At 43.3% G+C, this 14,652-nt stretch overlaps 2 protein-coding genes and 1 pseudogene across 2 annotated transcripts in view; 1 reads left to right on the forward strand and 2 right to left on the reverse strand.

The window, feature by feature from the left end:
* LOC130298230 (oocyte zinc finger protein XlCOF6-like) overlaps window positions 1-14,652 on the reverse strand; it is a 176,234-nt gene that overhangs the window by 134,535 nt on the left and 27,047 nt on the right. The gene's annotated exons all lie outside the window — the stretch shown is intronic.
* The window catches only part of LOC130298229 (zinc finger protein 850-like), a 185,923-nt pseudogene that overhangs the window by 8,971 nt on the left and 162,300 nt on the right, over window positions 1-14,652 (reverse strand).
* On the forward strand, window positions 485-10,954 carry LOC130298238 (oocyte zinc finger protein XlCOF22-like). The gene is given in 6 exon segments (XM_056551163.1): window positions 485-492; window positions 7,538-7,664; window positions 7,748-7,812; window positions 7,979-8,573; window positions 9,847-10,658; window positions 10,661-10,954. Coding segments are annotated over 5 exon segments (1,734 nt in total). The 5' UTR covers window positions 485-492; window positions 7,538-7,576; the 3' UTR covers window positions 10,835-10,954.

Raw genomic sequence — 14,652 nt, forward strand, 5'->3', positions numbered from 1 at the left:
GTCATATTGAATCCCTCTATTCTTCTCCCTGCTCTGATGAAGACGTTCTGAATACACCGCAGCCTCAGAGATTAGGAGAAATGGATTCACAACGTCTTCAGCAGAGCAGGGAGAGCGACCTCAGAAGACCTGGAGGACCAGAGCGCCACCACTGGACGGGAGAGGGGAGTGCGCTCTAGTCTCTTATTTTACAGCCCTCGGACAATGGATTTTGTTTTATAGAGAAATCTGAAAACTCCTATAATGTCTCCTCAGATGTTTCCCCAGATTATCTCCAGGAAATGGATTTTATTTCTCCATAGAATCTGGTGCGGTTTATGATCGTCTCCTCTTCTTCCCTTCAGGTTTCTCCAATCCAGGATCCTCTGCTGATATCTTCTATATAAGAGAATTCTCCTGGATGACCCATCAACCATGGAGAGAGACAGGAACAAGATGGCCGACAGGATCATAAACCTCACCCTACAGATACTCTTCCGGCTTACTGGAGAGGTGAGGGATTCTGGGAGTGATGTCACATGACCTAATTCTTATCTATGTAATAACAGATGGATATGACTGGAGAGGTGAGGGATTCTGGGAGTGATGTCACATGACCTCATTCTTATCTATGTAATAACAGATCGATATGACTGGAGAGGTGAGGGATTCTGGGAGTGATGTCACATGACCTCATTCTTATCTATGTAATAACAGATGGATATGACTGGAGAGGTGAGGGATTCTGGGAGTGATGTCACATGACCTCATTCTTATCAATGTAATAACAGATGGATATGACTGGAGAGGTGAGGGATGCTGGGAGTGATGTCACATGACCACATTCTTATCTATGTAATAACAGATGGATATGACTGGAGAGGTGAGGGATTCTGGGAGTGATGTCACATGACCTCATTCTTATCTATGTAATAACAGATGGATATGACTGGAGAGGTGAGGGATTCTGGGAGTGATGTCACATGACCTCATTCTTATCTATGTAATAACAGATGGATATGACTGGAGAGGTGAGGGATTCTGACAGTGATGTCACATGACCTCATTCTTATCTATGTAATAACAGATGGATATGACTGGAGAGGTGAGGGATTCTGGGAGTGATGTCACATGACCTCATTCTTATCTATATAATAACAGATGGATATGACTGGAGAGGTGAGGGATTCTGGGAGTGATGTCACATGACCTCATTCTTATCTATGTAATAACAGAAGGATATGACTAATTTTCAAATACCTAGTTATAATCTATCAAGATCGGAGTCGGCCGCGCTCGAGTCACTCAAAAGCAACACTGATATAATTATCAAACCTTCTGATAAAGGAGGGAATTTGGTGATTATGAATCAGGACCAATATGTTCAAATGTGTTTGCAGGTATTGAACGACAACACTACCTATCGAATTCTAGACTCCAATCCCACTATAAAATATCATAAAGAACTCATAAACATCCTTTTGGAGGCAAAATCCGCTAAATTAATTGATGAGAATGAGTTTTCCTTTTTACTTCCTCTCCACCCACGGACATCCACTTTTTATGGATTACCCAAGGTACACAAAGGGCTATCACCTCTTAAATGTCGCCCAATTGTCTCGGGTGTGGACAATCTGACCCAAAACATAAGCATTTATTTGGACAAAATACTTAGACCATTTGTCCTGAGTCTACCGTCATACACCAGAGACACAACTGATCTATTATTAAAATTGGAGGGCATCACCCTGGAACAAAATCACTGGCTGTGCACGATCGACGTGGAAGCACTCTATAGTTCCATTCCTCACAAGTCAGGCTTGGAGGCAGTCGAGTTTTACCTGAAAAGCAGAAGTGTACTTCTGACACCCCATAACAATCTAATCATGACATTACTATCATTCATCTTGACACATAACTTCTTTCTGTTCAACCGTAAAATATACCACCAACTCAGGGGCACGGCTATGGGGTCCCCAGTGGCCCCCACATATGCAAACATGCTCCTGGGTTGGTGGGAGGAAACGGTTATCTTCAATGATCACTACTCAATGTACCATAATTCCATCATACTCTGGGCACGCTATATTGACGATATAGCGATCATTTGGTCTGGAACATCTGAGTCTTTTCATGACTTTATTAAAGATATCAATGTGAACAATATTGGCCTAAGGTTCACATATGAGATTAACAACAATTCTCTAAATTTTTTAGATGTTACATTGGAACGTAGTAAAGACGGCACCATTCACACTAAAGTATACAGAAAACCTACTGCAGGCAACAATCTACTTAGGTGGGAAAGTCATCATCCAGTCCCCTTAAAAAAGGGTATACCTAAAGGGCAATACCATCGTATTCGACGAAATTGCTCTTCAGATAATGCCTTTAAATTAGAGGCCAGTGACCTTAGGTCACGTTTCAGACAAAGAGGATATCCCGACAGAGTTTTAAAACAAGCATACCAAAATGCATGTACAAAGGACAGAAACAGTCTTCTCAAATCAAAAGACAGGATTCCTGATGAGACGACTGCTCCACGCATAATTGCCACCTTTGATGCGGCAGCGTCAGATATCAGATCAATTATCAATTGTCACTGGCCCATCTTAAAAAGTGACCCACTGGTAGGACAACTAATTGAAGATAGAGCAATAGTGACCTATAGAAGGTCTCAAAATCTACAGGACCTCCTAGTACATAGTCACCTCTCCACTCCGAAACAATCCACGTGGCTTAACCAAAAAATCAAGGGCACATTTAGATGTGGGGGATGTAAAGCCTGTGACTACATTAAAGTATCAAAAACCTTTAAACGTTATACTGATGATCATGTCTACATTAATCGCAATTATGCGAATTGCAAAACAATGGGTGTCATTTACTTAGCCTCCTGCACCTGTCCCAAGGGATACGTCGGAAAAACTAGTAGACAATTTAGACGACGTATTCTTGAACATATAGGGGACATAAGAAATAAAAGGGATAAAACCCTATCTAATCACATGCATCTTTTCCACCCAGACTCTCCTTGTAATCTAACTTTCCAGAGTGTTACTACGGTTCAACTAGATAGTAGGGGTGGAGATCTAGACAAAAAACTTCTTCAAATAGAGACTAAATGGATTTACCAGTTGCGGACTTATGTCCCTTTTGGACTTAATGACGCAATTTCATTTGCATCATACATTTAAAGTCTCGGCGGATACCCTAAGAGGTCATGGGATTGTTCAGTTTGGTCTCCTCCCTCTTTCCCCCTCCCCCCCTCCTTCTATCCCTACTTTATCATTTGTATGCCATCTATATCATTGGGTCCCAGTGGTACTCGAACAGACAAACTACTTATAATTTTCCATGTGTTTTTTTAGGTAGGCTCCCTTGTCCCTACTGTACTTGGTTTATATCTATTCTTATTTATTATCTTTCCATATTATTTGGAATTGTTTTGCCAGGTCAATAGATCGTAACCCGATGTGATGTGACATGTTTTGGTGTCAATCTAGGTTAGCATCTTGATCAATTGCGGTTATTTTCTAACTCCTATTGCTCCTTTCTTGCGGTTCATGGGGACCGGAAGATTTGTCACTTTGCGTTCCAGGCACCGGTAGTTGCCTGGGTCTGCGGTCCATTGAACCACAGTAAACTTCCGGTTGCGCTCCACACGAACTGTGTGGCGCCGCGATTAGTTCCGCCTTCTGTGCGGGTCAATTCGCCGGATGTGACGTCTTTGCTGCGTTCCATACACCGGAAGCAGCATCATCAAAGACGCCCGGGAGCTCTATTTAAACGCCGGGTGAGCTCCGATATCCAGCGGCGTGCTGGCGCTCACCACCTCCGGTAGCAGACATCATATCTTCATCTAACAAGGTACTCAAGGAGTTATTTTATGCATCTTACTTATAGACTGTTCATTCAGTTTCCCTCTTTTTGATCTGGCTGCATATTTTCTCTCTCTAGCTACCTGGGATTTATCTCGGGCTAAATGGCCTTATCTTGTCTATGTACACGCTGACTCTATTTAGTGGCTGTGGACAGGTCAGTACAACTGGCTTACTTTGTATCTTATTACTTTATCAGTATATACTCATACTATAAGCACATGGATAATTTCAATTGATGTTTTTTTTTGGGTTCACAGTTATCAACTTAGATTTGGAACCAATTGAATCTGGTTTATATGGGATATCATACATGTACAGGTTGTCACATCAGGGTATGTGATGGGTCCTTTGTTTTCTATTTATTTGGTTTTGTACTGTGGTTGGACACTACAATTTTTTGCTTTTATCTTTTTTGTCTAGACCTAACGGTACCTTCTTGATTTATCATCATTTTCTATTGACTATGGCGTCTACCACATATTCACACCTGTGGTAAGATAAATTGCTATACGATTTGGAATCTTTATAAATATTCTTTGAGATTGGATGTCTCATGTCCTCTAATTTGTTTTTTGCAGTATGAAATTTTACATGGAGTGAATCTAAATACTCTGAAGATTATCTCTTTATTAATACCTTAACCTGTATAGGACACCATTATATATCATTTAGGTCTAATACTGTACTGTATCTGATATCCCATTTCTAAATGTCTCTATGCATCTATATTTTGACAATTAGACACTGACAACATATACCCAAGTTTGACTGTCCCTGACCACTGTGACCAATTCCTATCTTCTTTTACTTATCAGATTGTATCTGTTCTATGTCAATCGTTTAGTACCTAAGTGTTAACTCATCTATGTTTCAATGTACTAATACCTTGTCATCGTTGTATATATTTGTTACCCTCTTGTCCCCTGATGAGCCTATGTTTCCACATTAGGCGAAACGCGTTGGTAGAAGAGGCTAACTTATCTGTATATATTGTCTCTATGTTCCCCATTCCTATCCACACTTAGTTTAGGAACCCCCCCCTAGAATAGGTAGGGATCTGAGTGTAGGCATTCACCTGTACCCTCACCCCCCTCCCATTATTAGTTAACACTTTTTGATAACGATTTTATCAGTGAAATAAATTAAGATTTGATATCTAAACCCTATTGGTGATTTTTCACTTTTTTTATATAATATTTACTTTCACCAAGGGATACCTTTATCATTTTATGGATTGAGAAAACCAATTATCTTTATTTTCTCCTGAGTTTCTCATTCTTATCTATGTAATAACAGAAGGATATGACTGGAGAGATGAGGGATTCTGGGAGTGATGTCACATGACCACATTCTTATCTATGTAATAACAGATGGATATGACTGGAAAGGTGAGGGATTCTGGGAGTGATGTCACATGACCTCATTCTTATCTATGTAATAACAGATGGATATGACTGGAGAGGTGAGGGGTTCTGGGAGTGATGTCACATGACCTCATTCTTATCTATGTAATAACAGATGGATATGACTGGAGAGGTGAGGGATTCTGGGAGTGATGTCACATGACCTCATTCTTATCTATGTAATAACAGATGGATATGACTGGAGAGGTGAGGGATTCTGGGAGTGATGCCACATGACCTCATTCTTATCTATGGAATAACAGATGGATATGACTGGAGAGGTGAGGGATTCTGGGAATGTATGTAGTGATATTAATGTGTCTCTCCATACACAGGATTACACAGTAGTGAAGAAGTCCTCTAGTGGACGCTGTTGGGCCCCTGTATGTGAAGGATGGGGAAGAACCCTGAGCCCAATCCCGGGGCCCCCAACTCACTCCCTGATACATGAGGAAATGGATGAACAGAAGATCCTAGAACTTATCAACAAGATGATGGAGCTGCTGACTGGAGAGGTGACTCTGCTGGGAATGCTGGGACATTATACAGTAATGGAGGGGTCTGGTGATGACTGGAGAGGTGACACTGCTGGGAATGCTGGGACATTATACAGTAATGGAGGGGTCTGGTGATGACTGGAGAGGTGACACTGCTGGGACATTATACAGTAATGTAGGGGTCTGGTGATGACTGGAGAGGTGACACTGCTGGGACATTATACAGTAATGGAGGGGTCTGGTGATGACTGGAGAGGTGACACTGCTGGGACATTATACAGTAATGGAGGGGTCTGGTGATGACTGGAGAGGTGACACTGCTGGGAATGCTGGGACATTATACAGTAATGGAGGGGTCTGGTGATGACTGGAGAGGTGACACTGCTGAGACATTATACAGTAATGGAGGGGTCTGGTGATGACTGGAGAGGTGACACTGCTGGGACATTATACAGTAATGGAGGGGTCTGGTGATGACTGGAGAGGTGACACTGCTGGGAATGCTGGGACATTATACAGTAATGGAGGGGTCTGGTGATGACTGGAGAGGTGACCCTGCTGGGACATTATACAGTAATGGAGGGGTCTGGTGATGACTGGAGAGGTGACACTGCTGGGAATGCTGGGACATTATACAGTAATGGAGGGGTCTGGTGATGACTGGAGAGGTGACACTGCTGGGACATTATACAGTAATGGAGGGGTCTGGTGATGACTGGGGAGGTGACAGTGCTGGGACATTATACAGTAATGGAGGGGTCTGGTGATGACTGGAGAGGTGACACTGCTGGGACATTATACAGTAATGGAGGAGTCTGGTGATGACTGGAGAGGTGAGACTGCTGGGACATTATACAGTAATGGAGGGGTCTGGTGATGACTGGAGAGGTGACACTGCTGGAACATTATACAGTAATGGAGGGGTTTGGTGATGATTAGAGAGGTGACACTGATGGGTCATTATACAGTAATGGAGGGGTCTGGTGATGACTGGAGAGGTGACACTGCTGGGACATTATACAGTAATGGAGGGGTCTGGTGATGACTGGAGAGGTGACACTGCTGAGACATTATACAGTAATGGAGGGGTCTGGTGATGACTGGAGAGGTGACACTGCTGGGACATTATACAGTAATGGAGGGGTCTGGTGATGACTGGGGAGGTGACAGTGCTGGGACATTATACAGTAATGGAGGGGTCTGGTGATGACTGGAGAGGTGACACTGCTGGGACATTATACAGTAATGGAGGGGGTCTGGTGATGACTGGAGAGGTGACACTGCTGGGACATTATACAGTAATGGAGAGGTCTGGTGATGACTGGAAAGGTGACACTGCTGGGACATTATACAGTAATGGAGGGGTCTGGTGATGACTGGAGAGGTGACACTGCTGGGAATGCTGGGACATTATACAGTAATGGAGGAGTCTGATGACTGGAGAGGTGACACTGCTGGGAATGCTGGGACATTATACAGTAATGGAGGGGTCTGGTGATGACTGGAGAGGTGACACTGCTGGGAATGCTGGGACATTATACAGTAATGGAGGGGTCTGGTGATGACTGGAGAGGTGACACTGCTGGGAATGCTGGGACATTATACAGTAATGGAGGGGTCTGGTGATGACTGGAGAGGTGACACTGCTGGGACATTATACAGTAATGGAGGGGTCTGGTGATGACTGGAGAGGTGACACTGCTGGGAATGCTGGGACATTATACAGTAACACCACTGGAGGGGTCGGGGTGATGACTGTATCATTGTGTGTCAGGTTCCTATAAGGTGTCAGGACGTGGCGGTCTATTTCTCCATGGAGGAGTGGGAGTATGTAGAAGGACACAAGGATCAGTACAAGGATCAGGTCATGATGGAGGATCAGCAGCCCCTCACATCACCAGGTAATAGACATGACTATATACACACGTCCTCTCATTATTTGTATGTAAAGAATGAATTCAGTCTCTGTATGTGTTCCCTACAGTCAGATCCAGTAAGAGAACAGCACCAGAGAGGTGTCCCCGTCCTCTTCTTCCACAGGATGATCAGGTAGATGGAGATATTCCCTATGATTTGTAGAAGGGCTGTGAAGCTCTTGTGGTCAGTCCCCTCACCCTCCATGACTCCTCATCTCCTGCTCATCTATAACATCCCACGTGACTTCTCCTACTGTCTGATGACGTTTACTATATTTCTTCCAAATCTTATGAATTAGGGTGAAGATCCGAACAATATTAATGTTCCAGAGTCAGATGTGAGCGGTGATGAGCAGTATAAGGAGGACATTCCTACAGGGAAAGAAAATGCTACAGACGTAAAGGAAGAAGAAGAGACAGATGTGAGCGGTGATGAGCAGTATAAGGAGGAGATTCCTACAGGGAAAGAAAATGTTATAGACGTAAAGGAAGAAGAAGAGACAGATGTGAGCGGTGATGAGCAGTATAAGGAGGACATTCCTACAGGGAAAGAAAATGCTACAGACGTAAAGGAAGAAAAAGAGACAGATGTGAGCGGTGATGAGCAGTATAAGGAGGACATTCCTACAGGGAAAGAAAATGCTACAGACGTAAAGGAAGAAGAAGAGACAGATGTGAGCGGTGATGAGCAGTATAAGGAGGACATTACTACAGGTAAAGAAAATGCTACAGACGTAAAGGAAGAAGAAGAGACAGATGTGAGCGGTGATGAGCAGTATAAGGAGGAGATTCCTACAGGGAAAGAAAATGTTATAGACGTAAAGGAAGAAGAAGAGACAGAAGTGAGCGGTGATGAGCAGTATAAGGAGGACATTCCTACAAGTAACCTCTCTGGTGAGTATTACCTACTAAATGCAGAGAAGAGTCTCGGCCCGGTGCACGAAGTACTAGGGTGGGGGGGAGGGTGATTGGGCCTCTAAACACCAGAAATGCCCAGCAAAACAGTTTAAATCCTGCAGCCATTAGTGAATGCAGCATTCAAAAGGTTAAATGAAAACCAGCACCGGATTGGTCTTCCATGTCGGTCTTTACCCTCAGATCTCTAGCTCTGCCCATACTTCCTCACCCGACCCATGATGTAAACGTATGTCTTCGGTTGTGAACGAGTTAAAGGGGTACTCCGGTGGAAAACTTTTTTTTTTTTTTTAAATCAACTGGTACCAGAAAGTTATACAGATTTGTAAATAATTTCTATTAAAAACTCTTCCAGTACTTATTAGCTGCTGAATACTACAGAGGAAATTATTTTCTTTTTGGAACACAGTGCTCTCTGCTGACATCACGACCACAGTGCTCTCTGCTGACACCTCTGTTCATTTTAGGAACTGTCCAGAGCAGGATATGTTTTCTATGGGGATTTTCTCCTACACTGGACAGTTCTTAAAATGGACAGAGATGTCAGCAGAGAGCACTGTGGTCGTGATGTCAGCAGAGAGCTTTGTGTTCCAAAAAGAAAAGAATTTCCTCTGTAGTATTCAGCAGCTAATAAGTACTGGAAGGATTACAATTTTTTTTATTTAAGTAATTTACAAATCTGTTTAACTTTCTGGCACCAGTTGATATAATAAAAAAGTTTTTCACCTGAGTACCCCTTTAAGGGTCGGGTGTTTATTACCTCAAAACATTGAGAATATTAGAGATTAAACAATACCCCGAACCCCTTATAATGCAAAAACAACAATTTCCGCCTCCTAATTTTCCTGTAAACACGAGTGCGATGTCCTGTAATCGAGACTGAATCCCCGCAAATCCATCACTTCAAAAATTACAGCGCAACGTGTCAACTTTTGTTCTTTTTGGTGTTTGTGATGTAGTGTGATTTTATTTCCACAAAATTTCGTGGCGCAACAAGTTTTTACTATGTCCCCCGTTATTTTTGATTCCACTTTTGTTGCCGATGATTTTACATGGTGCGTGTATCTTTACTGACCACAGGTTTAGATACATTGTATATAGTGACCGGGGGGGGGGGGGGGAGAGACTTTCTGGATACATTGTATATTGTGACCGGGGGTGAAGACTTTCTGGATACATTGTATATAGTGACCGGGGGGGGGGGGGGGGGGGGAGGAAGTGTAAATAATAAAATGTGTGTTATTCTCTGCAGATTCTTGTAGCAGGAGATCAGAGGAGAATCTTATATCTTCAGATTATAAAGCAGATGATGATATCACACAAGATACATATGAAGAACATTCCATTATCCCAGATACACCCTCAGCCCTTCACAGCCAAGATCTGTCATCTCATCCTTATATACAGGTCCTGTCTTCTCAGTCATCACAGAAAGGTCACAGAAGGGGTGTTGGACATCAAAGAGATTGTGCAAGGAGCAAGCAATATTCATGTTCAGAATGTGGAAAGTGTTTTACCCAAAAATCTAATCTTGTTAGACATAAGAGAAATCACACAGGGGAGAAACCATTTTCATGTCCAGAATGTGGAAAGTGTTTTACCCATAAATCAAATCTTGTTAAACATAAGAAAATTCACACAGGAGAGAAGCCCTTTTCATGTTTAGCATGTGGTAAATGTTTTACTCAGCAATCACATGTTGTTGTACATCAGAGAACTCACACAGGAGAAAAGCCATTTTCATGTTCAGAATGTGAGAAATCTTTTGCTTGCAAATCACATCTTGTTCAGCATCAAAAAAATCACACAGGAGAGAAGCCAATTCCATGTTCAGAATGTGGAAAATGCTTTACTTGGAAATCAGATCTTGTTAAACATCAGAGAACTCACACAGGGGAGAAGCCATTTCCGTGTCCAGAATGTGGAAAATGCTTTACTCGGAAATCGGATATTGTTAAACATCAGAAAATTCACACAGGAGTGAAGCCGTATTCATGTTCAGAATGTGGCAAATGTTTTACTCAAAATTATCATCTTGCTGAACATCAGAGAACTCACACAGGAGAGAGAAGCCATTTCCGTGTTCAGAATGTGGAAAATGCTTTACCTGGAAATCGGATCTTGTTAAACATCAGAAAACTCACACAGGGGAGAAGCCATATTCATGTTCAGAATGTGGGAAATGTTTTACTCGGAAAGCAACTCTTCTTATACACCAAAGAGCTCACACTGGAAAGTAACCTTCCAACTTGTCAAATAGTACAAATACTACGACCATTGCAGTCAGTCACAAGAAAGAGTAATAAACTAATATTGAAAAAGTATGAGTGTTCCCAAAAAATACTCAACCAAGTACTAGAATATTGTACCCTAATGTATATATACACCCTGTTCCAAATTATTATGAACATTTTTATTTAAGTGTCTCAAAGATTAAATATTTAGTTTTTCAGTGTAACTTATGGATACATTGGCCGGCGTTTATCATTCTAGATGTGAGGCTAGGTTTCCACTTGGTTCTTTTTGTACACCTAAAAAAACGCCAGAAAAACTGCAGCAGGTTTTTCCTTAGTTTTGGCAATTTTTCTGGTGTTTTTCCTGGTGTGTGGAAACAGCCAAATTTGTACCCTGTTGCAGTTTTTTCACTGTCTTCTGGGTACTACTCTATGGGTCGGATGCTGAGTGTAAAGAGATGAGGAAGGATGTATAACGTCACTACTCACCTCCCCCGCCGTATAGTATACAGGGGGGCATAGTGTACCCGTATATACTATACAGGAGCCGGGAATCCTGTCACCAGACTGACTCCCTACTCCTATAGTCCCTTTGTGCGGAATACAGAATATACAGCTATCTACAGATAGCTGTATATAGTGTATACAGAACAGGAGATCCACTTACCCTCCTCGCTCCCTGTCCCCGTCGGGTTTGTGTAGCTCCGCCCTATTGATGACATCATTAGGGGGCAGTGCTACAGACGGGAGTTAGACTAGTAAGCCTCTGTTCACATTGTCCTTTTTGTATAATGTGAACAGACCCTTCTGGCAGTGTCTTCCCAGATAGGGAGACTCCAACTGTTACTAAACTACAACTCCCAGCATGCCCAGACAGCCAAAGGCTGTCTAATAGACGGAATCCATTACTAAGCCGGGGCTTAGCCCCAAAAACCCCTGACGCTAACCCCCAATTATTACCCCGGTACCCACCGCCACAGGGGTGCCGGGAAGAGCCGGTACCAACATGCCTGGAGCATTAAAAATGGCTCTCCTGGGCCTAGGCGGTAACAGGCTGGTGTTATTTAGGCTGGGGAGGGCCAGTAACAATGGTCCTCGCCCACCCTGGTAATGTCAGGCTGTTGCTGTTTGGTTGGTATTGTGCTGAGAATGAAAATACGGGGAACCCTATGCAGTTTTTTTTTTTTTTTTCATTTATTTATGGGAGAAAAAAAAAAGCATAGGGTTTTCTGCATATTCAGTATCAGCCAGATACCAACAAAGCAGCAACAGCCTGACATTACCAGGGTGGGTGAGGACCATTGTTACTGGCCCTCCCCAGCCTAAATAATGCCAGCCTGTTACCGCCTAGGCCCAGGAGCGCCATCTTTGACGCTCTGGGCCTGTTGGTAACGGCTCTTCCTGGCACCCCTGTGGCGGTGGATACAGGGGTAATAATTGGGGGTTAGCGCTAGCTGTTTTTGGGGCAAACGCTAAGCCCTGGCTTAGTAATGGAGTCCGTCAATAAGACCGGCTTCCACTGCTAAGCCTGAAAATTCTATAAAAAAAACAAAAACACAACACATTGGAAAAATTATTTTATTTTAAAAAACACTCCCCCACAGCCCTCGTTAACAATTTTATTAAAATATAAAAAATCCAGTTCATCCGTGGTAATCCATCGAATCCGTCGTAATCCTCTGCATACACGGATATGAAACGAGAAGAAAGAAAAAAACACAAAAAAATGGGTTAGGACATTTTTTGCACTCTCTGCAGGGGAGAGCGCCCATAATGCAATGTCTACCTAAACAGTGAGCCTCCAATTGGTGCAAAACTACAGCTCCCAGCATGCCCAGACAGCCTTTGGCTGTCTGGGCATGCTGGGAGTTGTAGTTTAGCAACAGCTGGAGTCTCCCTGTCTGGGTAGACACTGGCAGAAGGGTCTGTTCCCAAAATGGACAATGTGAACAGAGCTTCAGACTTACTAGCCTGGATCTCGTCTGTAGCTCCGCCCCTAATTACGTCATCACTAGGGGCGGAGCTACACGTGGGGACTGGACGGAGGTAAGGGGACTTCTCCATCTTCTGTATACACTATATACAGCTATCTGTAGATAGCTGTATATAGTGTATACTGCCCAAAGGGTTAACCTACACTGTCCAGCAGTGTAAGTTAACTCTTTCCTTGCCGGGCTGGCTTAGCGCACAGCTCAGCAAGGGGTTAAGTGAGCCAGCAATGTGTATACTGTATACACATTGCAGGCTCACTGTAAGTTCTTGCTGGGCAGTAGATATACCATGTATACCTACGGCTCAGCGTCAGCTGTTCTCCCGGCTCTGTAGCCTTGAGAACAGCTGATCCCGACAGTCACTTCAGGAGGATCGAAGCGGGTGTCAGGAGGAGTGACATCCGCTGGGATCTGTCCCTTACTGCAGGTACTACTACTCCCAACATGGAGCACACTCTGCTGGGAGCTGTAGTATCTGCATTGACAGACAGATCGCAGCGTCGCTCCTCCTGACACCCGCTGTGATCCTCCGGTATAATGTATGGATGTGGGCGGCTGCTCTTCTATGGTCCCCTGCACGACCGTATATATACACATATTCCTATTTCCCACAGAGTTGTGATTGGCTGGAACCATCTGACCAATCACAGCTCTGTGGGAAATATGAGTATATATACATGAAGTCTCTCGACAGCTCCAATCTTTGCGCTTGGACCGGCCAGCAGCGCGCCTGGCCCAATGGGAACAGCAAATGAAAAATGGAAATGTCCAGCGCTTTAGGATGCAAAATTCTTCGGCTTTATTAAGTCATAAAAGCATACAGCATAGGGACAAGAACGCCGACGCGTTTTGGATCTGTGCGATCCTTAGCCATGGCCATGACTAAGGATCGCACAGATCCGAAATGCGTCGGCGTTCTTGTCCCTATGCTGTATGCTTTTATGACTTAATAAAGTCGAAGAATTTAGCATTCTAAAGCGCTGGACATTTCCATTTTTCATATGTGTATATATACGTCAGTGCAGGGACCATAGAAGAGCGGCCGCCGCATCTATACATTATACAGGAGGATCACAACGGACCCCGGCGATCTGTCAATTAGTACAGGTAACTACTACTCCTATCATGGAACAGTGTGTTCCATGCTGGGAGTTGTAGTACTACCTAAAAAAAATCTGAAAATAAAAAGTGAAACACACACACGCACATTACATTTAATGGTACCCTACTAAATTTTTATAAAAAAGGTATCTCCATCACTATTTTGGATCGCTCAAGTCCAAACAGGAATAAAAAACGCCTGAAAAAACGCCAAATTTAAAACCCACATGGCATTTTTCTTGCCGTTTTTCACTTCTAGATTTTCCCGAAAAAACGCCAAAGGCTCGACAAGAGGTGGTTTTTAAAAAACTGCCAAGGAGCCCAAAAACGCCAAAAGGATTAAAAAAAAAAAAGCCAAACTGAAAAACGGCAAGTGGATTTGGCATTTTGCAGTTTACTATTGACTTGCAGCGAACATCTGGCCGCAGCGTTTTTTCACAAAACGTTTTTATTGGCGTTTTTGTAAAAAAAAAAACAAGTGGAAACCTAGCCTAATGCTTCTCCAGCTGCTTCTACAACCACAGAGAATGTGACAATGGATGCTTTAAAAACCCTCCAAAACCAAACAGGACCTCAAACTGAGAGCAGGTGGAGGGAGGCTGGTTGTAGACCGGACAATGATGTTTGGAAACATGGGGATGGTCGATTGTGTGCACCCCCAGTCTTGTATCCCATTTTGGCGAGTTTCTCTCATCTCCCTTCCCATGTTTCCAAAGGGGGAATGATTCCTAT

The sequence above is a fragment of the Hyla sarda genome, assembly GCF_029499605.1.
Source record: "Hyla sarda isolate aHylSar1 chromosome 1 unlocalized genomic scaffold, aHylSar1.hap1 SUPER_1_unloc_6, whole genome shotgun sequence".
In the NCBI taxonomy this organism is placed as follows: Eukaryota; Metazoa; Chordata; class Amphibia; order Anura; family Hylidae; genus Hyla; species Hyla sarda.